The sequence below is a fragment of the Crotalus tigris genome, unplaced genomic scaffold (assembly GCF_016545835.1).
Source record: "Crotalus tigris isolate CLP2741 ecotype Arizona unplaced genomic scaffold, ASM1654583v1 scf7180000018227.753833, whole genome shotgun sequence".
Lineage (NCBI taxonomy): Eukaryota > Metazoa > Chordata > Lepidosauria > Squamata > Viperidae > Crotalus > Crotalus tigris.
Window position 1 is genome coordinate 401,010 of NW_024096893.1, and position 25,984 is coordinate 426,993.

At 37.8% G+C, this 25,984-nt stretch overlaps 1 protein-coding gene across 2 annotated transcripts in view; it reads left to right on the forward strand.

Annotated features, from left to right (window-relative positions):
* The window catches only part of RASA3 (RAS p21 protein activator 3), a 148,775-nt gene that overhangs the window by 89,898 nt on the left and 32,893 nt on the right, over positions 1-25,984 (forward strand). The window contains exons 5-7 of one of the 2 annotated variants that reach the window (XM_039349133.1): positions 1,901-1,977; positions 18,987-19,067; positions 19,793-19,865. In XM_039349133.1, the coding sequence (XP_039205067.1) occupies positions 1,901-1,977; positions 18,987-19,067; positions 19,793-19,865 (231 nt within the window). Of the gene's footprint in view, positions 1-1,900; positions 1,978-16,326; positions 16,565-18,986; positions 19,068-19,792; positions 19,866-25,984 lie in introns of those variants that run through there. The other variant, XM_039349134.1, reaches the window with a different exon arrangement.

The following is a 25,984-nucleotide window of genomic DNA, read 5'->3' on the forward strand; positions in this document are numbered from 1 at the left end:
TGCGTCAAATTGGAAGTGTCTTGGCGACGTTTTGACGAAGTCTCATTCGTCATCTTCAGGCTGGTGTTTTCGGCTTCGTGCTTCTAGGAGCAATGTGTGATCGTAGCTGTTTCTTCCTTTTAACTGCCAGTGGGGGTATGAACTGATTGGATGAGAGCTTGGCTGTGTTCTGATTGGATGGAGGTGTGTTCTGATTGGTTAGGAGCTTGGTGCTCTGATTGGATGGGGGGTTGGCTGTGCTCTGATTGGTTGGGGGAGTGTTCTGTTTGGGTGGGGGCTTTGTTGTGCTCAGGTTAGTCTGAGTTGCATGGGAATGTGAGATGGGGAGCTGCATTACTATTGTTTGGCTTCGCGTTCGTGGTCGTGCCTTATCTTCATGGTGGGTGTCAGTTTGCTTCATGTATGGATTGGAGGGGTTTAAAGTGGCTAATGATGCAGCTGTGGCCTGGCTTCTGGTTTGTGGTCGTGCCTCATCATCGGTGTGGGTTTCGGTTTGCTTTTTGCATGGACGTGTGGTGGTGACATCCTGTGTGGCTTTTATGAGTGTGGGTCTGGTGTCATTCTTTGTGTTAAGAACTCGTTTTCAATAAGGGCGGGTTTCCAAATGGCTGGTAGACGGGAGGTATCATCTCGTTTGTTCATGCTGTGTGGGCGTTTTTCTATCTCGATGGCTTCTCTGATTATTCTGTTATTTAAGTGTTCAGTTTTGACGATAGTTCTGGTCTTTTTAAAGTCAATTTCATGTCCTGTGATTTTAAGGTGTTGGACCAGGGAAGAAGTTGGTTCCTCTTAAAATCACCTTAAAACGTGACTTAAAATCTACTAAAACTGAAATTTGTTTAGCCCAGCTGTTTAATATCTTGAATGCAGCCCTACTTACAATGTAATCGTTACATCTGAGTAATAATAGTACTTCCATTTTCTTGTTTTGAAAAGGAAGGTGTTTTGAAAAAATGCTTTTTAATATTCTGAACCATCATGTCCCATGCCTGATCACTGTCAGTAGGTTTTTCAAAATTAATTTCTATGGCTAGTTTCATAGTTTTCCCCTAGTGCTTGACATTTTCATGCTGCAGTTTATATTCCTGTCAGGTTTCACAAAGGATTTGCTAAATCAACCTCATATATGCTATACTATTTCATCACATGCAGGGATGAAAGTTGTGAAATAAATTCTTTTATAGGTAACCAAACAGACTTTTTTCCAACTGAAAAATAGAGAGAATGTGCTATCCATTTCTCTGAGATATACTACCTTTAGGAGCGGGTCTCACAATGTACACTATGTACTTAATGTTAGAGAAAAATTTCCAAGAAGTCTTCATCAGAGAAGATAGATAAAACTCCCGAATTTGTCCATAGATAATAATGTTCTTGGATGGAGAATTTCTAGTGATGTAGATTATGCTCTAGTCTAGCTTGTGCAGAGAAGCAATGATACATTGCATTAGACACTCTGGGAATTTGCCAGGAAGAAGAAGAAAGCACATACTGCAGTTTTTTTCCATTTTTGGAAATATCCAATTTTTAAAGTGATCTGTTTCTGGATTTTTTTATTTTTTGCTTGAAATGATAATTAGCTGAGTATGGATTGTGGCTTTTTCCTGATCATCAACATGACTGTCATTTATTCCTAATTCTTTACAGGCAATTTAGAGGCATATATTTAATTATTTATAATTAATCTACAACATATACAAATATAAGCATTTAAAATTACAGCAATTTAGAAGCATATATAATCACATTTTTATTAAAACTATTGAACTAAAATAGCCTCGTTATTTGTCTTGAAACTATATCTGGTTGATTTCCCTCCTTCCATTATTTATTTGTATTTGTATTTTTTACCAATCACATCTATACATATAGTCTTATTTTTTGCAATTCTACATTTCAGGGAAAGGTCCATCTAGAATTGAGGCTAAGTGAAGTCATAACAGATACCGGTGTGATTTGCCATAAACTTGCTACACGGTAGGTATCCCTGGTGTTAGATAATATTTACCAACACTGTTGTTTCAATAACTCTGAATAAGTATCCTAATATCAAAGGTAAACAGAAATACACCTTTCAAATAGCTTGCCAAAAGTAAAAACAGTTTCAAGACTCAAGCAGCTTTTTCATGAATATGAAAAGCCATTTTTTTGGATGGCTTTGGATGAGTAGAAAATATCGACTTGAATGAATAGCCAAAAATAATTCTTTGGATCCTGGACACTCTTTAGGGCTATATAAATTTTGCAAATCACATTACATGTTATAGGAATGTATCTTTTCAGTTGATAACATGTTTTTTAAAAAGTAAACTTACATTGGATGAAACCTAAATTTTACAAGCTGTAGCAGAATTACATCCTTTAATTGGCATGTTAACTAGCACATAATCTGTTCTACGGCATAAACAGCATAGTGTTATTATATAGCATAATAATTGCCGTATATTAGATTTTTATATTGTTAGGAAACATATAAAGGAAGATATTTTTTTATCACAGCCTTTATTTAGGGCTGTTGGGAATCCATTTTGGCAGTGAAAGAAGGCAGAACTAAAAGAGGGTAGAAGTACTTCCATTTCCTTTCTCTATACTCTTTTTTAAAACTCTTTCTTTATTCTGAAAACTAAATTTGAATAATATGGGTTTGAACTGTGATCATCATCTAAGTGTGACAAAATGGATGTAATTCTTTAATGGAAGTTCTAAAAAGCAAACTCATTGGTTTTTGTAGGTAAAGGCATTGTTGTATCCAATTAGTGATCAACAAGTCTAATAATTAACAACTTTTAATTCAGATACCTTTTCTTATTTTAACAGAGATAAATCTGTGAATGATCTTCCCTTCTTTCTGTTTTTTTTTAGCTATTAATGTTATTCATGTTTTTGAATGTTATACCCCAAACTATACAGTCAATAAAAGATCGGTTAATTTTTTTAAAACACACTTGATTTTGAAAACAAATATGTTTTCTATTTCTTAAGTATAGGTTAGAACAGCAAACTCTCATGAGATCTCTGATTATGTTATTTTTATTAGAGATTTCTACACTGTATACCCATTCTGAAGTTCAGGAACATCAGAAGATAAATATCTTTCCTAGAAAATCATAACTTGACTCTCTCCGGAAAATCAGGAAATGCTAGCTTTTCTTACACGAGCCAAACCTTCTGTTATATTCTTCTGTTAAATAAAAGGCATAGATTGAAGCAATGTTGGTGATGTCAGCAGTAATTCTGATAAGAATTACATTTCTCAATCATGCTATAAAATCTGCTTAGAAGAGTTATGGCACAGTTTGTTCTAAAGTATGATCAGAATTGCAGTGGAGTGTTTCTCCTCATTATGATGTAAGAACTAAAAAGTATTCTGTTAAGTGTTGCTCTGTTTTAAGATAATCCAAGGAAAAGTTGATTGTCTGAAACTTGCCTTGCACAATCTGCTGTTCTTCATTGCTGAATTGGATGCCAAAAATAGCCTTTGGAGTTATACCTGTCTGGAGGGTACAAAATTAGGAAAGGTTGTATTTATTGGAGTATATTGTGCAAGATATTTTATGTTACGTGCCATTGTATAATTTCATTATCAGTATCTTTATATTTTATTCTTATATCATATACTGTATCTCCATTTTAATCTCATCAAGACTAGTGAGAAAATTCAGCAAGCAGATCATAGTCCTCTTCAGGTAGACCACTGGATGCTTAGAAAAGCCTCTTTTCTCCCTCTCTTCAGAATTGTACAGGAGACATCACTTAATCCTGACATTCATGAAAACTAAGTTACAGTCATCAGATGACATTTTATAAAGACACTAACTAATAGGAATCACAGTTACTGTTGAGAAACACCCCCCCTTCCTTTCTCTCTTTCTTTTGACATTTTTGTATTTGTGCACTCCTTTTTTATTATAAATGAAATGGCTTGGTATCTAGAATGGGTGTGAGAATCTAGTTCAAATAACAAGACAGAAAGAAAAGCCTGGGAAGCAAGCCCAGTAGGGCAGTTCGGGAGCCCAGAAGTGTAAAACGTAAAGTATAAAGGTTTACCTAAACTGGGCACACATATAAAATAAACCATAGGCAACATGTTGAATGGCCATACAATGGTTGATTTCTAGAGTCTTTTATTTTCATCAAGATAGATATTTTTTCTTTTTCTTCCAACCACTGCTGAGAACAAATATTCTGTCATTTTTTCATTTTCTGTCCAACAATGTATCAGTTTGAGAGGGGAGCAAATGTCTCATTAGTTACTGAGATATCAGTTCCTCTATCTTTATATGATACTCTGCCAGGTCATTTTTGCATTTGGACTAAATTGTTTTTAGCCAGTGTGGATGTAATATTTCCAGTCCCTTAACTTTTACATACAAGATAAATAAATGCTGCGCCCATTCATGTTTTCTTTTCCAGTGGGAGCAGGTTCCTCCAATTAGCATTAACCATTATGTAAATTCCAGCATGGTTAAGATTTCCACACAGTGCCTTGATACTAGTTCAATCATAGAGACATATCTGTGTACTCTCATCTCATTGTCTGGGTTCAACAAGTGAAGTCATTTTTTTCAGCTCAGTTGTGATAGGAATTTGTCCATCCTGGCTCCTGGGCTCAAGCTAGCCTCTTCCCATTGTTTCAGATCTTTGAAGCACAACATAGTAGTATTGAGATGGTGTGATAACTTTACATATTTCCCATCCTCCCTAAATATTAACCGTTTGCACTGAAGTAAAAACCTTATGAAGAAAAACTATTGTCACAGTACTAAAGACTGGAGCAATGGAGCAATTGGCTTTGGTTTACACATCTTTTTAGGGACAAGGAAGGAGAAACGGTGACATGGACAAAACTAAATGTTCTTTGAGTTTCCCACTGTTTCTTGCATCTTTCCTGTTTCTCCTTCCCATTCTTATAGTACATAATGTTAATTCATTTAAGTCCAACATGTATGTTCCTTAGATGATTGATAGTAGGTGTGTAGTAATTCCTTACATGTACTTACAAGATGGGTTTGTGATATATTTGTATACATATGCATACTCATTGTCCTTGCTGGTATGAATGAATGTTCCCCCATTCATTCATATCACTTCAGATAAAATATTTCTTAGAAATATCTTGATAAGTATAGTAGTTCATGAGGAAAAGACAGAGAAAAATAAGTTAAGAATTTTGTTTTGCAAAATGACAGTAGTGCAGCGATGCTGTAATAATCCTATTTCCCTGCACATGTACATTCAGAAGAGGCCAGAGATATGTATTATTAAGATGAATTTCTAACCTGTACTTCAAGTTGTTTTCCTACATCCCAGCCCTAGGAGAAACAGAGAGGAACATGGTTTAGAATCCCCTAGCCATCACCCAGAAATTTACAGTCTCCTAAAACTCACCATGTAACTGTATAAGGGAGATTCAATACTTCACAACAGAATAGAAATATAATAAATAAATAATACAATAACTTTGCTGTCTTGGACATGGGAAGATTTTAATAATAAATTCCCATATTAAGTCAATGAAGTTGAATCTCTACATATAAAAAGGAGGAATTTTTTAGGAAATAAGGGATGTAGGAAAAATAAGACAACGTTTACAGAATTAGAATTCATAATGAAATCAATGCAGTTAAACTAATTATTAATACAGTTAATATTCTTAATATTCAGCATATATTCAGAATTCATTACAGAAATTGCAATTGAAGCATAATTGAAAGTTAGCCTCTTGGGGAGAGGCTAAATCCAAATATTTCCACCTAGGATTCTTGAGTTTATCAAGCAAATCAGAAATTATTTGGAGGGCAAATTTATCTTCCTAATGGTTGTTAATGGAATGTTAAAAATACCATTTCATATTCACCTGTAATATAGTATAAATAGGATTATTGGGAAGAGATTTTCTATTAAAGAAAAGCTAGATCCTATCTATTCATGACACTCAGTACTGGGCAAGTTAACAGATGCATTTGTGGCTCAGTCATACTTTATCAAAACCTAGGTATGTGCCCTATTCCTTGAGAAACTACTGGAGAATCTGTGTCCTTTGTCACAGAAAATATGGAACTAAATTAGACTAATGATATCAGTCCATATTAAGTAGATTCTTGCACTCCCAAAATACAGTTGCTATGAGCAATTGAATTCTTGCACATTTGCTGCTACCTCTTTAGGATGCAGTGTTATACCAAGATGGATATAAGCAATTTTCACAAAATCTTAGCAGAAATGAATGATTAGCACTGAATAATTTCAGGCACAAAACATATTTTATTCAGTATTAAGATGAAATGAGTTGAAACAAAATACCGAGTTTCATCTTGTATGTCTGTTGTATTCCTCCTTTCTCTGCCTCAAAATATCATACACTTTGGCCTAAATAACTAATTTGTTGCTCGAACAAGCTATCAGATGCCAGATGTTCCCATTCATTTATCACTTTAACAGTGATTATGAAATAGACCATTAGTGGAGATTGAAGATTTATCTAAAAATCCAGATATAGTATAAATGTCTACATTTTCTTGGAAAGGAAACATGGCTTCCCAATGGAAACCGTTATGAAGGACGAAGAAACAAATTGGAAGCAATAGAAAATGAATGCACTCCAAATTTCATATTATAAAATGTAACAATGTTATATAAGGCAATTCAGATGAAAAGGCAAAAAATAAATTTTCTGGGGGTTGTTTTTCTTTCTTTATTTGTATCTCGCCTTTACTATTTTTATAAATAACTTAAAGTGGTGAACACAGATAATACCTCTTCTTCCTCTATTTCCCCTGAACAACAGACCTGTGACATGGGGGCTGAGCAAGAGTGACTGGCTTGCCTGTTAAATCCTCACTTCCTTACTTAGAAGATTCCACTTTATTCTGACATGTTGGTTTTATCTCTCTAGGTTTCCCTTCTCTGTTTATATCTTATCTCTGGCTCCAACCTACTGCTAGTGTACTTCTCATGTAATGTTCATGTTTGTCTTGTGCTTATGATTTTATTTTCTTTTTAAAAAATTCCCTTTTCAGCTTTACAAGCCTACATAAATTTTGGGGAAATACGGGGTCTTTGGTGCTTTCTGAGCTTGGTTGTTTTCTTGCAGACATTTCATTACCAGACTAGGTAACTCATTAGTGCACTATGGTTGCACAAACACATTCTTCATTGCAACAATGCGATGCGGTGTCTGCTGAAGGCCCAAGAACACTCCCCAGTGGGAATCCTGATTTTTCTAGCCAATCACACTTCTGTCTAGAACAGTGATGACAAACCTTTTAGAGACCGAGTGCCCAAACTGCAACCCAAAACCCACTTATGCATCGTCGGGTGCCAGATGGATGTAGCCCATTGGCTGGGTGTGGCCCATTGGCTGGGCGTGGCTGCAGTGGTAACAGCAGGCTGCATGGGACTAAAAAGTTCAATCAATCAATTCCAACTTTGCAAGATCTTTTTTCTCCCGCAAGAAGTTGAAATTGACTGATCGATTGAACCTTTTTTTTTTGCACACAGCGGTGGGGGCCTAAAGCAAAAAGATTTTATAAAACCCAGCTGAAGGCCTAGGACTGGGGCGACAGTGCGCGTGCCCACAAAGAGGGCTCTGATTGCCACCTCTGGTACCCGTGCCGTAGGTTCGCCACCACTGATCTAGAACAAACTTTGTCCCAGGCTCTATAGCTTTTACTGCACCAACAGCACTGTTTTGTCTATTTTTATTTTATTTTTTATTTCAGCTTCTTAGGCCTCATCCAGTCCTTTACTGAGATTAAGCAATATTGAAGAGTAGTGATTGTTACCTTGGAGTTAAAAAGTACAAGTAGTCCTCAACTTACAACAATTCGTGTAATGACTGAAGTTACAACAGCACTGAAAAAAGTGACTTATAACCATTTTTCACACTTATGACTGTTGCAGCCTCCCCATGTTCAAGTGATTTACATTCGGATGTTTGACGACTGACTCATATTTATGACAGTTGCAGTGTCCCAGGGTCATGCAATCCCCTTTTGCAACCTTCTGACAAGCAAAGTCAGTGGGGAAACCATGTTCATTTAACAGCCATTTTACTAGTTTAAGAACTGCAGTGATTCATTTAACACATGTGGCAAGTAAAGTCATAAAATGGTGCAAGCACACATTTCTCACTTAGCAACAGAAATTTGGGCTCTGTTGTGGTTGTACATTGAGGACTACCTTCAGGGAGTAGCAGAATTGGGTGCTATTAGTATACTGATGGCTGAAAATCCTTCATAGCCTTCTGCAATGTTTCCATATAGTTTTTAAAATTATTTTATTTTTTATGTTATTGTTCTAAAATATACAAAATAAATAACATTATTTCACTGAAGTGGTATTTTTACAGTATTGGCTAAAGATAATTAATGCTCTGATGTTTAGATAACTTAAGGCCAGTGAGGATAACAAAAGATAGAAATATTATATCAGTATTAATTATAATTTAAATTGTCAGTGTTAATGAGCATAAAATTATTTAGCTTTTTTTATTGAAATTTGAATAGAACATTAAAAACTCCTGCAAATTACATCTAAATATTTATTATAACAATATAGGTTTCTGTCTTAAGCTGAATACTTAGTATTAAGGTCTTTTCTATATTATTACTTAATATTATTTGTGCATGTTGCAAAAAAAGGTGAGTTAAGTAAATTTGACAATTAAAAAAATTAAAAAGAATAAAATGAAGGAAAAAGAAAAAAGGCTACTCAGTTTCTACTTTCTTCCTATTTATGCTTTTGCAAATTTACAATATTTATAAACATTTGGGACCCCCATAAAGCAAGACTGCAAATGTTTATGTTTTCTGTGAGGTATACACACACACATATATACACACACAAAAACACACATATACCATTTTTGCTTAAATTTGGTTAAACTTCTGTTGTGAATATATACTGTTAATTTTCCCATTGCTGCATATTCTCTAAGTTTAAATTCCCAATCAGATTATCTCTGCTATGAGTAGATATCTCATTAAATATGACAAAGAACTAAAACTACATTTTACGTTTTATAAATAGACAAAAAAAAATAAGGTTAGTCTTTCCTCAAATATACTATTATGCTAGTAAAAAGATATATTACATACAGATAATGGCAATACTATCAGATTTGCATAGGAGAAATCAGGATTACAGAGGCTATTGAGTCCAGCTCCTTGTCAGGACTGAATTACAGATTAAGGCATCCCTAACAGATGGCTGTCTCACTTCTACTTGAACACATTCAGTAAAGGGGAACCTGCTACTCTTCTAGATAATTGATTCCACTACCAAACTATTTTTTATGTTAGGAAATTCTTTTTGACATTTACTTCCTGTAACTTAAGTCCATTATTCCATGTCTTGCACTCTGGAGCAATGCAAAATCAAGACTTAACTTTCTATGTGACATCTTTCTGGTATTACAAAAGTGCTGTCAAACCCTCTTTTAGCTTTCCCATGATTTGGAAACTGCTATTCTATTGCCTAAAACTGAACTTTTCTTTGTTATAGCTATTGCTAACTCATATATCTAGTAACTACTCAATAAATATTCTCCACAAGTATTATTGATGAACCAAGTATTTCTCATTCTAAATGTGTACAATTATTGTTTGTTTCTTAAGTGAGGAACTTTGCACTTGTCTCTGATAAATTTTATTCTCTTACTTTGAGCCAGTTTCTCTTAACTTTGAGACCAGTAAAAACAGAACTCCAAGGCAAGAGGTTTCCTTAAAGAACATATTTATTGGCTACAAAGTATCGGCACGATCAAAAGTGAAACCAAGACTGAAGTTATCAAAAAAATTACATATCAATCTATCTGCTTTGACCTGAGAACTTTTTACTCAAATGGCCTGTGATAGTGGGTACCCTTTCCACTATACCAAATACTGTAATTTTCCTTTGCATAACCTAGAATCAAGGATTTGTTTTATTTCATAATGAGTCTCGCCCTCCACTACAAGGGGACTAGGTGACTGTCTTGGAGGAGGTCTTAAAGAGTACTCCCTGAAAGGTTTCAAGAGGCTGCAGCGAAAAATAGGGTGGATTTTCCCCAAAAGACGAGGGAGTTTTAACTCTACTGTTTATAATTCGAATTATGGGGAAAGATCCAAGGAATTTTGGTCCTAATTTTTTACTAGGCAATTTGAGTCATAAATACTTCATTGAGAGATAGATTTTTCCTCCACCCAAAACGGCTGCTGAGGAGCCCTTGTCAGCCTGCTCTTTGTAAATTTTTGAGGCTTTCGTTAAATCTTTTTTTGCATTGTTTCAAACAGTTTTCCAGGAGGTCATCCACTGATCTAAGGTTTGAGAAGTGGGAGGGTCCTGTGGGTATTCAGGCATAGGAATGAATTCTCTATCAGTAGCTATCTTAAAAGGGGTGAGTCCAGTGCTTCTATGTACTGTTATTATAAGCCACCTCGGCAAAAGGGAGGAGGTCAGCCAAGGTTGTCTGTTGATAATCAACATAACATCTAATGTATTGTTCCACCATTGTGTTCGCTTTTTCAGCAGCTCCATTTGTAGACTGATGAAAAGCTGCCGATAGTCCTTGTGTGGATCCAATCAGTTTAAGGAAGTCCCTCCAAAATCTCGCAGTAAATTGAACTTCCCTATCTGAAATAATCCATTTTGGTGTTCCATGGAGCTGGTATATATGTTTAAGGAACATTTTGGCTTGGGCAGTTTGGCTCCCGGCAAAATGTCAATAGCGCAGTAGGTCATTCTGTGGGGGGGAAGGATGTCGCACTCCGTCTTGCTGAATGCCTCAGCTAAGTCTCAATATTTGCTCAGGATGAGCAGCATCCCAGGTAGGGAATCTATGATGGATTTAAGGGTCTCAAGGGACTGCCCCTGGCTTTCACTTGTGCTGCTGGCAGGGGTAGTAGGTGAAGGCCCGGTTGCTAATCTTAAAGTCCTTGCTCCATTTTCTCACCAGGTCATGGGATGCCACTTATCAAGCCAGGCTAATCCCAAAATTACTGCCTTAGTCATTTTTGGGACTACTACAAAACGGATGCTTTCCCAATGCTCCCCCACCTCTAGACATACTCGTTTGATCAAGTGAGTGGCCGGAACCCCTCCTATAAGAGATGCATCTGCCTGCTCAAACCTCATGGGTATGGGCAACAATTTGGCACAGATGCCTAACTTAAGCACCATCGGGAGGTTGATCAAGCATCAGGTGCATCCTGAGTCAAAACGTGTAAATCCATCTGGGCTCCTGTCTTAGGGACTAAGAGCTTTGCAGAGAAGGCAAAAGGTGGGACAGGCTGTCTCAACATCAGGTCGTCTTCTCCTTCGTCATCACTGTCACAAGGAGCAGGCATAGGCAAGCGTTCAGCAGGAGTCTCATGCTTCCCCTGGGGAGGAGAGGTAACTTGTGCAGCTTGCTCCTTGCTGGCCCAATTCGACTTCTCACACACTGGTTTGGGTCTTCTCTTAGGTTTCGTGGAAGCAGTGGGTGCGCTCTTAGTTGGAGGAAAAGGGACTGGGCAGTCAGCTGCTTGGTGTCCCAAGTTGTCCACATCTAAAGCATTTGATTGGAGGTCCAGCAGGTACTCTAGGGGACCCAGTGGCCGTGGCCATGGCAGGTGGGGAGCACTGGGGCACCTGATGTTTCTCTTGATCTTGCCTTGGTCTGGATCCTGATGCTGTAGGTCTTTGGTAGCGGTTCAGTTCGATGTCTAAGTTTATAGCCAGGTGGTACCATTCATGAAGTTGGTCAGGAATCTCTCTATAGGAATAAATCACAGTCTAAACTGTTGAATCAGTGATCGTTCAAGCCACTGCCTGATCCTGTGGTGGCGAACCTATGGCACGCATGCCACAGGTGGCACACAGAGCCCTCTCTGTGAACACGTGCGCCGTTGCCCCAGTCCTAGGCCTTTAGTACCGTCCGTGAGCAACCTGCATCAATACCCGTGCAGGGAAAGGTTGCTGCGCCTACCCCCATCTCCCCAAGCATTTTTTTTTTACTAACCTGCCTTTCAGCTGCATTCTGTTTCTCGGTTCACTTCTCAGCCTTCGCCGCATGTTTGTCGGACTATCGGTAAAAAAAGAAAAGTTCCATCAGACTTTCTAACTTCTCGCAAGATCTCAACCATGCCGTTTCTCCTTTGCAATCCACCGCCACTTCCATGTGCAAGGAAACAAAAGGGTTTTTTGGGGGGAAAAGGTTAATCAATTCCAACTTCTTGTGAAAGATAGTGAAGTTGGAATTTATAGATTGACCTTTTCCCCCCAAAAAAACACCCTTCCTTTGTTTTCTTGCATGCGGCAGCGGATTGTGAAGGAAAAACGGCACAGGGCTGGAAGTCAGGAAAGGAAAGAAAGGCAATTTCTGGGGGGAGCAAGGATTTCTTTGCTTACCTGCCCCACTTGTCTCAAAGCTGCTTTCTGCTCAGATGCATTGCTCTTGCCAAAGGCCCGACCGCCCACTTCAGTGCCCTCCCTCCCTGAGCTTCTGACACTCCACCTGCTGCTTTGGTGGCTCTGTGGGCAGAGCTGCAAAGTTCTCTATCAGAGAAGAGAACTTCGCAGCTCTACCTACAGAGTCACCAAAAGCTGTAGCTGAATGAGCAGGTGAGAGGGAAACCTGCCCCACTTGTTCCACGGCTGCTTTCGACTGAGCTGCATTGCAGCAGCATTGGGCGCAATACGCAAGGTGGCAAACAGCTGCATCATGCTGAAACCAGCTGTTTATTGCCTCCTGCCCAATACAGCTGACATGAGGTCACGGAACAAGCCAGGCAGCGGTAAGAAACCGGTATACTGGTTCCTTACCTCCACCCAGCTTGTTCCATGGCCTCACAGCAGCGGCATTGGGTGCAGTGCACAAGGCGGCAAATGGCCGCAGCCGGTAGCAGGCACATCGCACCGAAACTGGTCATTTGCCGTTTCCTGCCCAGTGCTGCTCTGAAACTGAAGGGCTGACAGGCTGTGGCTGTTGATGGGCACAGTTGACCCTCATGTGCTCACTTTGTGCGGGGGCCAATGGTGTCAGGCAGCAGTCGCCCCTACCTCGCCTTGCCTTGCCCTGCGGCAATGGCACTCCTGCCCGGCTCCCTGCCTCACCTAGCCTCACCCCGCAGGACATGCCTCCTGCCCACCATCCCACCCGTCAGAGACCTTCTGTATCTCCCCCAATCCTGCCTGGCCCCCACAGGCATCCCCCCCACATGAGCAACATTGAGGCGGCCATGCCCACCCAATCTGCCATGACCACCGTAGCCACGCCCACCCAATGGGCCACGCCCACCCCGCACCCAGCGATATATAAGTGGGTTTTGGGTTGCAGTTTGGGCATTCGGTCATTCCATCCACTGTAGTCATTCCATCCACTCTAGTCATGCCAAGCCTGGCGGCTGTTTCCCACTTCCTTTCCATCTTGATGTCTTCCCTTTGTCGTTCTTCCAAAAGTTTAGGTAGGCGACTGGGGCTCAGGACCCCATGTTTTAAAATGAATTGGAGTCTTGTTTTAATGTCATGATTCCAATAGATGAGACCAGTAAAAACAGAACTCCAAGACAAGAGGTATCCTTAAAGAAATATTTATTGGCTACGAAGTATCAGCATGATCAAAAGTGAAACCAAGACTGAAGTTCCCTCCCAAAGGTTACAAAGTTACAAAGTTGAACTTCCCACCCCAGTAATATGTCATTAATCACATTCCCCAATAAACTACTTTGGTGGGTTTTCTAACGGAAGGCTTAACCTGCCAAAACCTAATTGTTTTGTCTAACCTTAAAAGCACAACTTCCCCCTCCCAACTGTGGCAACCAAAAACGAAGTTGCAGCATTGACATGTACATTTTATTTTTCCTTCCTAAGGTATTAGTTGTCAAACTTGGTGCAAATTTGATAATCATTACTTCCACCAAATTGCCAATCCTTGACTTTTTCTCAAGAATTTCTACAGGCTTATATTTTCCAGGTTGCTCTAAAATAGAAACATGTTACAAATACAGCAAATTTCAACTGCAAACTCCTGTTCTTTCATTTTACAGTGGAAAGATTTTGTTTCATGTTCTCTTCCCAAGTTCCCAGAATAGCCAAATATATAGAGTACACTTGAAAGAAAAATTATTAGAAACTCTACTGTTTAGAGCTGGTCTTTGCTTTCCCTGTTCATTTCCTCAATGAGTGCATTCTATGAAATTTGGCTACCTTATATTCCTCACATAATCTCTGCTTACTCACCAAGAAATGGATAGTCCTTCATGGATATGTTTAGGAGATTGCTTTATTATCCTTCATAGATGAGATGTAATCCCTCAGATCATACAGCTTCTCTGATGTGTTCCTCTTTTTCTTGTATCTTTTCTCTTCATTCATTTAGTAGGTTTCCTTAGGGCTGATCTATAATATCACTGTACCTTTAAAATTATATAGTTGCCTTAATTAGAATTAGGGAAGTAGACCCTAATAATTCCTTCAGTTTAATATTCCGTGGGTTCCTACTCTTATTATTCTTGTGAAACTAATTAAACAAATTTAACATGTTGAGGATTTATTGTTTTTTATTAAATGACACTGACGTCAAATCATTTAATTTTCTTACATTGTTTTCTCCTCTTTGTATTTCTTTCTTAACTATACACTAAGAGTCCCAATGTTTTATATCTCTTTGTTTCCAGTATTATAGAGCTGCTATCTTAATTTAATGAGAAATCTTTAACCTAACTTATGCAACTAATATTTTCATTTCGGTTAACATTTTATATATCATGTTCACTTTCTGGATTTACACAATTACCTTGTTTTTAAGGCTGCTTGACTAAAACTGTTGTGTAGCCCTTTTTTGCCCCCTCATTCTAAATATTTGGAAACATCACTTTCCTGTTCATGACTTGTTAACTTGTGCAAAAAGAGTTTTAAGTATGACGTGAGATTTTACATAGAAACAGAAATTCTGGGTCTTTAGTTGCTTTTTTAAAAGTATAAAAGTCATTTTTTGACATCTCATTGTGCATTAGCATTCATTAAAATTCTGGTCACGTCTCCGTTGAAGAAAATGGAATCTGGGTTTTTATAGTAACAAATATGAATGGAAGGATTTTGTGAATGGTCTTTTTCTTAAAAGAAAAGAAAAGCTTGGAGCACTTTCACAATCAACTCATAAAACAATTCAGCTACTAATGAATTGACTCTCTGTCTTAAGACAGCATTATAACTGACAGGTTTTTCCCTTCTGCTTCCTCTACTAAGTATCCCAGCTGGTGTTTTACAAACTCAAAGCATCATTCTGAGAGACGCTTCATGATTTATAACACAAGATTGGTTCCTGTGAAACCATTAGGGATGAATTGCTTCTTGTCAATGATTATTTGAAAGGCATTCCTGTATCTGTCTCAAAGCATATGTGAAGGAACGCTTGTCCAGCAAATGCAAATTTCAGGGACACAATTTCTTCATGTTTTTCAAGCATAATGGAAGTATCCTTCAAATATTGCTACAGATAATCAAATAGCTGCAACAGAGATTTATTATTTCCTGAATGGGGAAAAGATATAAATCGTGGCTTGTAAGTTAATATCCAGTGATTCTCAGATCATAGTTTTCACTTATATAATTACTCAACAACCATTCAGCTTCAAGGTCTCCCAGCACTGAACAATTAATTTGTGGAAAGGGCAGAAAGAAATTGCTATGGGTTTGAACTATTATGAATATAAGAGCCACTTGCACCTTGACACTGGCAGTGGACAGTCACCTGTTTTGTTTAGTCTCATTGCTTGTTGACGATGAAGATTCTTAACTAACCAAACTGTGACTGTGAGACTTTTGGAAGTCCTGGCCTGGAGAATTAATTGAGCTATGTAAAGTCTGGATGTCTGTGTTTATTTGCTGAATTGGTCAGGGAAGCCTGAGAAATTGGATGAAAGAGAGAGAACTAGACTTTCTTGATTTACAAGAAATTTAAGAATATTGTTCTCCAAACAGAGGAAGTAGGAAAGTCTAGAATAAAACAAGCATTACTACAGTATTTAAGATGGATTTTTTTTGTCCAGGTAGCAACTGTTTGGAGCAGCCCGTGGTGATTTCTGTCAGAGCTAAAATTCTTGTGAAGCTATACTTCCTTTTCCTTTTCCTGAAGCTGTTCAGTTTCTAGTAGTTGAATACTACCTTCATCATCTCAGTTGACTAGTGCCAAAACCAGGCACTAAATCTACTTCCTCCAGTTTGTTAATCTCACATTTTGCTTCCCTTGACATGAAGACTAGTTGTTTTCAAGGGACATGTCCTCATGATGTCAGCTTAGAACCAGCCTTTATTGTTCTAGTTTGGAAATTGTATTTTTGTTCTTCTCCCAACAGAAAACTTGCCATCTGTACAATCGGTTATCACAGGAAAGAACCCAGAGAGGACCTGATTGGGGAAGGGATCTGTGCAGCTGGCCCAACTAAACTCTGGAGGAAATTCCCCCTCCTTAACTGATTGCTGGATGTTGTGCCTGCAGGGCCATTTTGGATTTGGCTGTGAAAGAGAGCAGACAACTAATCTTTTTCTCTTTACATTGCAGGGAGATTGGTAGTTCTGTCAGCCAGAAGTGCTGCTATTTCATGTGAGACATATAAACATAAGGGGATGGGGAGAGAAATTGAAAGCAGCCTTTTTGGCTCACCAAACATAATTTTTCTTATTTTCTTGAGGGAAATTGTTCTCAGGAGTAAGAAAGAAAATAAAGATCCGGTAGTTCAATAGCACTGAGAAGACTCTGGTTCAGGCTTCTCTGCTTTGTATTTCAAGTCAGCCATTCCAATCACTTGCCGATTATTTGGCAGTATTGTCAGAGAAATGGAAGATTGATAGACAATCCCCTTTCCTCCCCAAAATTAGTGCTTCAACCCCCAATCCACTCAGTAATATATACAATGGAGAGGCTGGTGTTTGTTTTTTCACTCATCTGTGGTGCTGGTTGAAAGGATGATGGAAGCCAACCATTGCTGCTCTAAAACTACTCAATCGTTGTATGAGCATAGCAACATTACCAGGCCTAATTATTGAAGCACAATAAAGGCAGGCTGTGAGTGCAGTAAAACTGATATTAATACTCTTTCCTCCTGAATGAAGCACAGAAGAAGAACATATGAACATGGCTTTGAGAATGATCTCAACTGCCATCAATCTTAGGCAGTATCTGGGTTAGGAGGTAGCAGTTGTAATTTAATAGTGTTTAGTCAAGAAAGAGAAAAGTTGCTCAAAAAGGTGCACCACCAAGTTCTATTTATTACAAACTTGCAGATAAAATAAGTACCTGATGGTTCTGCAACAGATTTTGGGCTAATAGAAAATGAGTCCTATTAGGAAGCAGAACTGGTTCCTTGGATGGAATTCTTTTTGCTAATGTTAGGAAATATTACAGATTTGCTGAAGAGCCTGTTATATAGTGGTAAAATAGTCTCTGGAGAGATCATTATTTGGTTTCTCAGATTCTATAATCTGTTGATTTCATTCTACCTTGATGTAGTGCCCATGAGGCACATGAGTGATCTTTATCTGTTTCCTTACCAGCAAGGATGCTACAGCTATATTGCTGCTTCACATGTAGGTGAAATGGGAGCAGAGTGCTGTTGCAAAGAAAATTCCACACCATGGATAATGACAGAATGATACTTCCACAGTGCCTTTACCCACTCTCTTTCTCTCTCCTGATCCTCCCTCCCTTACTTCCTCCTAGTAGTTGTTCTTAAATGCCATTCTATTCAGGGAGTGTGAGCCTGGAATGCAGTGAGCCAGGAAGTGCAACAGAACAAGTAAAAAAAACATTTAAGAAATCCATATTATAGTTGTTTGGATGTATTGTATTTTAAACCTTCAGTGGAATATAAAAACCCATTTGCATTTCCTCTAATGAGAGGAAGAAATGATGAAATGAATTTAATCAGATGTTCATGTTAGTTACATTTCAGAGATTAGTAAAAATGAAAACAGAAATTAGAGGGGAAAAAAACCAAACCTTTTCTTAATTAAATACTAGGGCCTCATAATTGGTAGGCAAGAATGAGCTCATAACTTGCCTTTCTTGAGCTCAAAGCCAATAGATTGTTGTCTCTTTTTAAGGGCCATAGAGTTGACATTAATTACATGAGCATTTATAGATTTCCACATGAATGAATAATTGTATGGCTGTGCAGAGTGATTCTCTTTTGGCTTTCTATCCAGATGCATGTTGAATTTGGTTCTCTGTTCTCCTGACATTTGACTGAAGATTGCAGTCAGCAAGTCTCTAATGCCTTTTGTTCTGCAATATATCTTTTAAAAAAAATATGGTTATAAAAGTTTATTTTATTTGATTATTATTCTGCCTCCTGTTCTACTACATTTGTGATCCAACAAAAATCAGTTTTAACAAAATAGGGGCATTTCAAGGTATAGTCAAAAAGGTCAAGATGGCAGCCCTGACAGTGCTTAACCAAACTACAGAATAACATAGCTGGAAGCGACATTGGAAGTCTTCTAGTCCAACGCCCTGCTCAAGCAGGAGACCCTATACCATTCCAGAGAAGTGGCTGTCTAGTCTCTTCATAAAAGTCTCAGTGATGCACCCACAGCTTCTGAAGGCAGGCCATTGCACTGGTTATTTGTTCTCACTGTCAGTAAATTTCTCCTTAGTTCTAGGTTGATTCTCTCCTTGATTAGTTTCCATCCATTGTTTCTTGTCTTGTCTTCTGGTGCTTCGTGGCAACCTCTCAAATATTGGAACACTGCTATCATGTCACCCCCAGTCCTCCTCTTTACTGGACTAGACATATCTAATTCCTGCAACCTTACATATCAACATGCAGCAACGCTCCGATCAACACTATTGTAGCTCCCATTTTGAAATATTTTTTTAACCTGCAGACATCTCTGTAACAAAAGGGCAATCCACATGGCAATTTGTGGTATTCTGCATTTTTGAAGTGAAACAAAAAATTTGAAGAGCAACCTTTTGTTGCATTTCCTATGGTGATATTTTATGTAATAGTTGTCTTTTTGTTCAGAGTTCTAGAATGCCAGGGACTCCCAATTGTGAATGGCCAGTGTGATCCTTATGCAACAATTACACTAGCAGGACCATACAGGTTAGTAGCATTTATTGCTTATTCATTTTTTGCAATCCGGTTAAAGTTAAATGAAGAATCCAATGAAATAAATAAAAATGGAGACTGTCTTTAAGAATTTGGGAGTTAATATTAAATTCCTACTTCTCTTTATGGAGAATCAAATTTTATTGTGGTAGCATCTACTGGTCAAACTATTGCTGTTGCCCCAGATCATGTGATTCCGTTGCAAGAGGTCCACTGACAACTAATCTGGGCATAATTCAAAGAGCTGATTATGCCCTATAACACTTGTTAAGAGCATAGAACAGATTATCTTCTTTATAAATCACTTTATAAAGCTTTAAGAAAATGAGAAAAAAATCAACACAAGATAATTACAATGCTTGCTTTTTGTTGATGTAAGTTTGGAAAGTGTTGGACTAGAATTAGAGATATGCAAATTCAAGTCCACCCTCAGCAACCGAAACTTATAGGGTTTCTTTGAACGTCTAGAGGAAAGACAAAATGTACATATGTATGTCCTTAATTAATTGTTTTTTTTAAAAAAAAATACACTGAGAGATGGACAACCTAAAGGTTTACTTCCTGTCTCATCTTGCAAGAAGCTTAGAGAGATGAAATAACCAAAAAAAACACTGTTAAGTATACTTTCAAGATAACACTAGGCCTGACACTTTTCAGCTTATCCTATTTTGAGTAATATTTCTACCTTTCCTTTTTTTTTTTTTTTTTTTTTTTTGCAGATCTGAAGTCAAAAAGACTAAAGTTAAAAAGAAGACAAACAATCCACAATTTGATGAAGTATTTTATTTTGAGGTTGGTATTTTGGAGGAAGGGGGGAATGTTCTGCTGTAGATGATTGCCATAGTTCCATGCTGTGCCAGCTGCTGGATTTTAGAGAGTGCTCAAGATAGAGCCTGAAGTATATCCTGGAACCAGCCAGCTATTTGGTGGAGCAGAAATGTACTTTCCAGCCGAATGCAGTATTCTTCTGCAGAGAATTTCTGAACTCCTCATTTGGTGCTTCTGAACCAGTCATCCAGTTTTGAATTGGTGCTGATAAGTGACTCCTGTTGACTTTGGAGCTTTATGGGTCCTCTGCTATCTTTTTTGATCAATAATGGGATGGTTGTCTCAGAGGAAATATAAAAAGCTTTTTAAAAAGTAGCAGCAACCCATTCAAAACCAGAGTTCATTGGTTAATTGCCAACTTGCTATCACACAAAAGGTCTCTTTGCTTCAATAGAAAGCACTTCCTTTCCACTGAGAATGCCAAAGATGTTGTATAACAGGACTTTTTGAAAAACGAAAGGAGGTAAAACCTAACATCCTTCAGAACTGTTCCCCCCCCACACACACACTATTTTGTTTTGATAGTGGTAGCTATAGGATAAATGCAAACTTTGAATAGTTCATTTCAGTTCTGAATCCTGGTTACTCCAGATTCTTTTATCTCCTTATTCTACTAAAATAACTTACTAGATGTTCAAGGACATCCTCACAGTGACTAGTGTGCAGTATCTAAGTTAAATCACTTAATGTAGAGATTCTTCATATTGGATCAGACTACTGATCCAGCCACATCAGTACTGTCTATGTTGGAAGGTCATCATTCTCTAAAATCTCAGTGCCAGCTAACAGGTTTGAGGCAAATACTGTTTTTTCCCCACCTTGGTACAGCTCTTGCCCAGATTATTAGAGGAAAAAAGGAGAAAATGCTTGAGAGCGTTTCTTTTTTCTGTGCAGCACCACCAGTTGGTGCTGTATTCTACACAGTAGTGAAACAAAGAGTTTGATGTATGTGACATGAAGCGCTGTATCGGTACTTTGTCATCTTCCTTGTCTGTGTGGCCACTGACAATTCACACTGTGCTGCTTTTTCTACTTTACTGCAGTACTGAATAGGATGCCAATAATTACAACAGCTCCTCAGATCCTCTGAAGGTCTCAGCTGTTCCTATCAAGCATTAGATATATTTAGGAAATGATAGGATGCATGGAAATTGTGCATGTGATTAATTCCAATTTGACATGCAAGTTACACTAGGACTGCAAGCACAAGGCCTAAATTTTAGCTCATGGAAATAAGTAAAGATAGTCCAGAACTTACAGTTGCTTGCTCAGTGACAGTTCAAAGTGCTGATGGACTGCCTCCCCATGGGTGTCCACGACCCAGTTCTGATGATCGCCCCCTCCCAGTCATGTGGATACTCAGCAACCAGCCTAAGTTTACAGCTCTTTGCAGTGTCTCGCATTCACATAGCTATAATTTACAACATTTTTTCTGAAAACAGGTATTTTCAGGCCCCATAGTGATCAATGGGCTCGCTTAATGACTGCATATTCACATAACAACCATGGTGATTCACTTAATGTCTGCTATAAAAAAGGTCATTACATTCAATTGGTAATATGATCACCCATTTTATGACTCATGGTTTATGACTAATGGGCAGATTGCATTACAGTCATAAGTTGAGAATTACCTGTACTTTTAACATATTGCCCATATATGACTTATCTCAGCTATCCTGCAGTGTAGATCCCTAATAATTTCATATTGTAGACAGATTGCCATTGAGTGACACAAATGTACTTAATATTATCCAGTGATTTCATCGATAAAGTGATGCATTCACTGTGAAAGTTGTCTCTCACAGCTAACTTTACACTTTGCTTGCTCTAGACAACAAGCAAATAATGGAGCTCTACTGATTTGAAATCTAGAAGTATCTACTCACTGTAGAATTAATGTATTTAATGTAATTAATTAGTGTAATTAGTGTCCTGACTAAGCTTCTTCATGAAAATTTTAAAATTAGTATGGTAGAAATATGAAACATAATTGGGAAATTTTAAACAGATTATGACTACTAGGTGACATGGTTAAAATCCTGTTTTATAATGAGATTTTTCCAGAACCCCTGCTGCCACAGTTCTGAAATGTGAGTTTAATTGCATTTCTACCTAACCTCTTCTGCATAAAATTCACCTCGTTGAATGATATTTAGACTATCAAAGACATAATTTAAATCAAAGTTGGCAATCAGGGATTTAAGCTTTGGTCTGATATCCAAAGATTTCCATATCACAAAAGATTGACTCTCTGGTAAGAGCTATCAGTTTTTTTGTAACTGGCTACTCTTTAGGAGAGAAAAGAGTAGGAAGAAATTGGAAAATGAAAGAATGAGAGAGAAAAGGGTATATGCCAAAGAAAAAGAATATTTGTAGCTTAGGGTTGACATGTGGGGTCTTTGGTGCTCGCTGAGCTTGTTTGTTTTCTTGCAGACATTTCATTACCCAAACTACGTAACATCATCAGTGCCACCTTGGATTCAGTTTTTAACTTACTCTTGCCTTACACCTGCTAGCAATTGTTTATGCCCACAACCTGGAGAATGAGTCCTTTAACAACAACAAAACATTCTCCCACCTTTTATCTAAACACAGTTTAACCAGTCATGTTACACACCAAAACTTCTCAGTGAGCCAATTTAAAGTTTTTCTGAGGCTGAGGAAAGAGATCAAGAGCATACTGATACATGCCTGTCAACTTTGTAGAGCAGGCATGTCAAACTCGCGACGTCACGTGACATATCAGAACTTTTTCCCCATTGCCAGCAGTGGGGAGGGGGTGGTTTCCTTGTGATGCGTATGGCCCGTGGGCCGGCAGTTTGACACCCCTGTTATAGAGCCACAGGAACAAAACTTGTCTGAACCTTACTCATTGAAGTAATATCTTGCATTTCCCTATGCAGATAATTTTCATATTTTTTGTAGTAAGGTTTACACATATATTTTTATGTCCAAATTAATTTAATAAAGCTCTGTTAGTATGGTTTAAGAAATAAAGCTCTGTTAGGCTAATGGTTTAAGAAGAAATAAGCCCACTGATACTCAAACCAAGGGCTTAAGAAATTATATCTGGAGGCAAAGCCTGCTGGGCTGAGTACAGGACAACGTATCCTAGACCTCTGCTAAGCAGTGAGGACTCTCCAGTCCACCTGACTTTGTACATATATGGAAAATTGGGGCTGGTAAATTGGTAGGGGGTAGGAGGCTTGGAAATCTGGAAGGTCACAAAATGATCTGAAGTAGAGATCTGAGCGTGGGCAAGGAAAGATGTCAGAACTGTTACACAAGACCAGTTTTGGGTGGAGATGGTTTCTTGAATGAAGCAGGAGATAACAGGAGAGGCAGAACAGCTGACCTGTGTAGGCAGAGATGTAGTATTTCTGCATCTGGCCTTATGGCCCTTTTATGGTACCTTTGTGTGGGATGCTGCCAATTCATTATTCAATTAATAATGTCACTGACACAAGCAATTCAGGGTGTGGTTTCTGTGACTTACTTTCTCAGGGAGGAGGAAAGAGGTAAAGCCCTTCATAAGGTGGTAAAATTTTCTTCATTCATTGGAAAAGAAAATGAAGCACATATATTTGTTTAGTGCGGGAAAAAAGGAGACAAAAATAAGAGGTCTGACTGAAAAAGGAAACAAACTCTGGATCATTGTGGTTAGGTAGCAGTGAGGAGAACTGAAAGAAGGTGAAGCAAATGAAAGAGCTGGTGATGGTGCAGGTGGCAATGACAAAATCACAGAGGAAACCTGCTGTATGATGCAGCAGAATATTTTGAGCATGAAAAGTTTGGTGCTACAAACTGAAAAGAACACAATATATGTTAAGTAAAACAATCCGATTTCCATACTTGTTTTCTAACACCCAAAATGATTTCTAATGACTTAGTCACCTGGGGCAGATTGATAAACTAAACACTACAAGTTTTCCTAATGATTCTTCCAGACTTTTATTACCTTGATCTGTTTTCTTCAAGGCTGCATCATGATAGTGAGAATATGAAGAAACTGCCTCCTTTGGAAGCTCAAGGGGTTTGGTCTGTTCTATTCTTTCTGTTACCTCTTTTGAGATGTGACCAGAAATAATTCCAGATTCTGCCATTCAGATGTAAATTATGGTCAGAAGAAGCAGCAAGTTAAAATGTCCTGAGGCCAATTCTAGTCACTTTCAGCCTAGCATAAAGTGGAACCATCTTGCAAATGCTCTTTCTGGAAAAGGAGTCATGGATGAGATTGTTGAAAAGAGTCTACTGTTAGAGAAAAAAGATGCAGTAAAGTACTGCAAACCTTACATGACTTTACCCAGTTTCTGAAAGAGCAATACATCTCCTCCCAAGAATCACTAAACTTTTCACCATAGTGACTTTGGGCTCTTCCTTCCCTTCTAAAATTAATTTATAAATGCAGCCAAGATTTTTTAAGTTTCTTATGGAACATCAAATGCCTGAAAGAAAAGGAGCAAAGATGTCCTAGCAGAGCCAGAATTAGTTTGTTTAAGGTGTGTGCTAAGAAAGTGTTATCTACACTTCTTGAAGAAGCAAGATATTCCCAGTAAGGCTGGATATTCAACTCCTCTCAAACTCAGAAGTTAATACTTGTCTTAAAATATGTACATGAGGAAAAATAGGAAGCAGTTGTGCAGGAATACTTCCTGAAAATGCCAGACAGCAATTAAAAAGGAAGAAGATTTTGCAGAACAGGTCAAGAAAGTACTGGCAGAAAGTACTAATAGAGTACAGAATGGCAAAGGGCCAGGATATGAAAATGCTTAAAATGTATCTGGAAAATACCAGGATGTGAAAACTGTAGTTAAGCCAGAAGTCCTTGGGTTTTGTTTTCATCCTACACAGCGCACTCTGAATCTGTGGGATACTTATGCTGTATGGAGGAGTACAAAAGTCAAAATATATTTTGGAATATACCGAAGCTGTATAGTATATTTTCATGCAGCTCTCTGAAAAAAACAGATGTCTGCGGTTGGGTAATAGTACAAGATAAAAATGTTATGTGGCAGACACAGCTATCATGTGAATTGAGTTTTAATTGGCTATTGTATGCACATGTATGAATCATAAACATTGAAAGACACATATACATCAAATCTGTTAAGACCCCCTATGTCCTCTGGGATAACCAATCTGCAGTTATATTAGTGGCTATATTTCCTCTTCAAAGACTCAAACTGGTAACATTTTACTAAATGTGGAAAGTATAACCAATTTTAATGTGCTAATTGAATTAAATTTATGGGGTCTTTCATAAGATTTGAAAGTGAAATTAATTCTATAAGAAATGGTGGAGATATTTTATAAAATATTGCAACATATATGAAAGAGTCACTGTACTCTTATTCCAAGATACATTTAACTTAAATACATAACTAAAGATTCTAGTTTTGGTGTTTTAATTCCATTGTTATTGTGCACTGTATGTGAACCTGGATGTACCTCATAGATGTCTGTTTATTTGGCTTTGTATTCAGAACTGAATTTTCTTTGGCTGACTCAGTTTTAAAATGTAGTTAAATCAATTTGCTAATACATTTTAAAAATATATAGTAATAATGCTACCTGATTAGAGAAGAAGTTTCTGAATTTTTAATGGGAGGAGTTATATTGTGGTTATTGCTGGGTGGAGTACTCTCATTCCGTGTCAAGGCCTCGTTAAAAATAAAAAAAACCTCAAAGCTTTTGTTGTCTTTGTTGGGTTAGTTAGGTGAAAGATTTATAGATAATTTCAGTAAAGGTAAACTGATCCCCTCCCATGTTTTACATATGCAGCTGCTTCTAAAGTGTTTGAAAAGCATCTTAAAGCATATTCGAGGTTAAAGGAAAGAAGGTGACATTTCTGGAAATCATAACCAACTTTCATGTACTGAATATAGTCAAAAGTGGAGATTTTCAGAAAATCAATATTTTTTTTCAATTTATCTCCAAAATAAATGTGAAAAACACATTTAGGCAAAATACAATCTACAGTTCTTTATTTCCTCATAGAGCTTAATTGTCATGACTTTAGCTGAATGGTATGATTGATTTAGCAGGCAGGGTATTGTTACAAATTCTTAGGAACATATAAA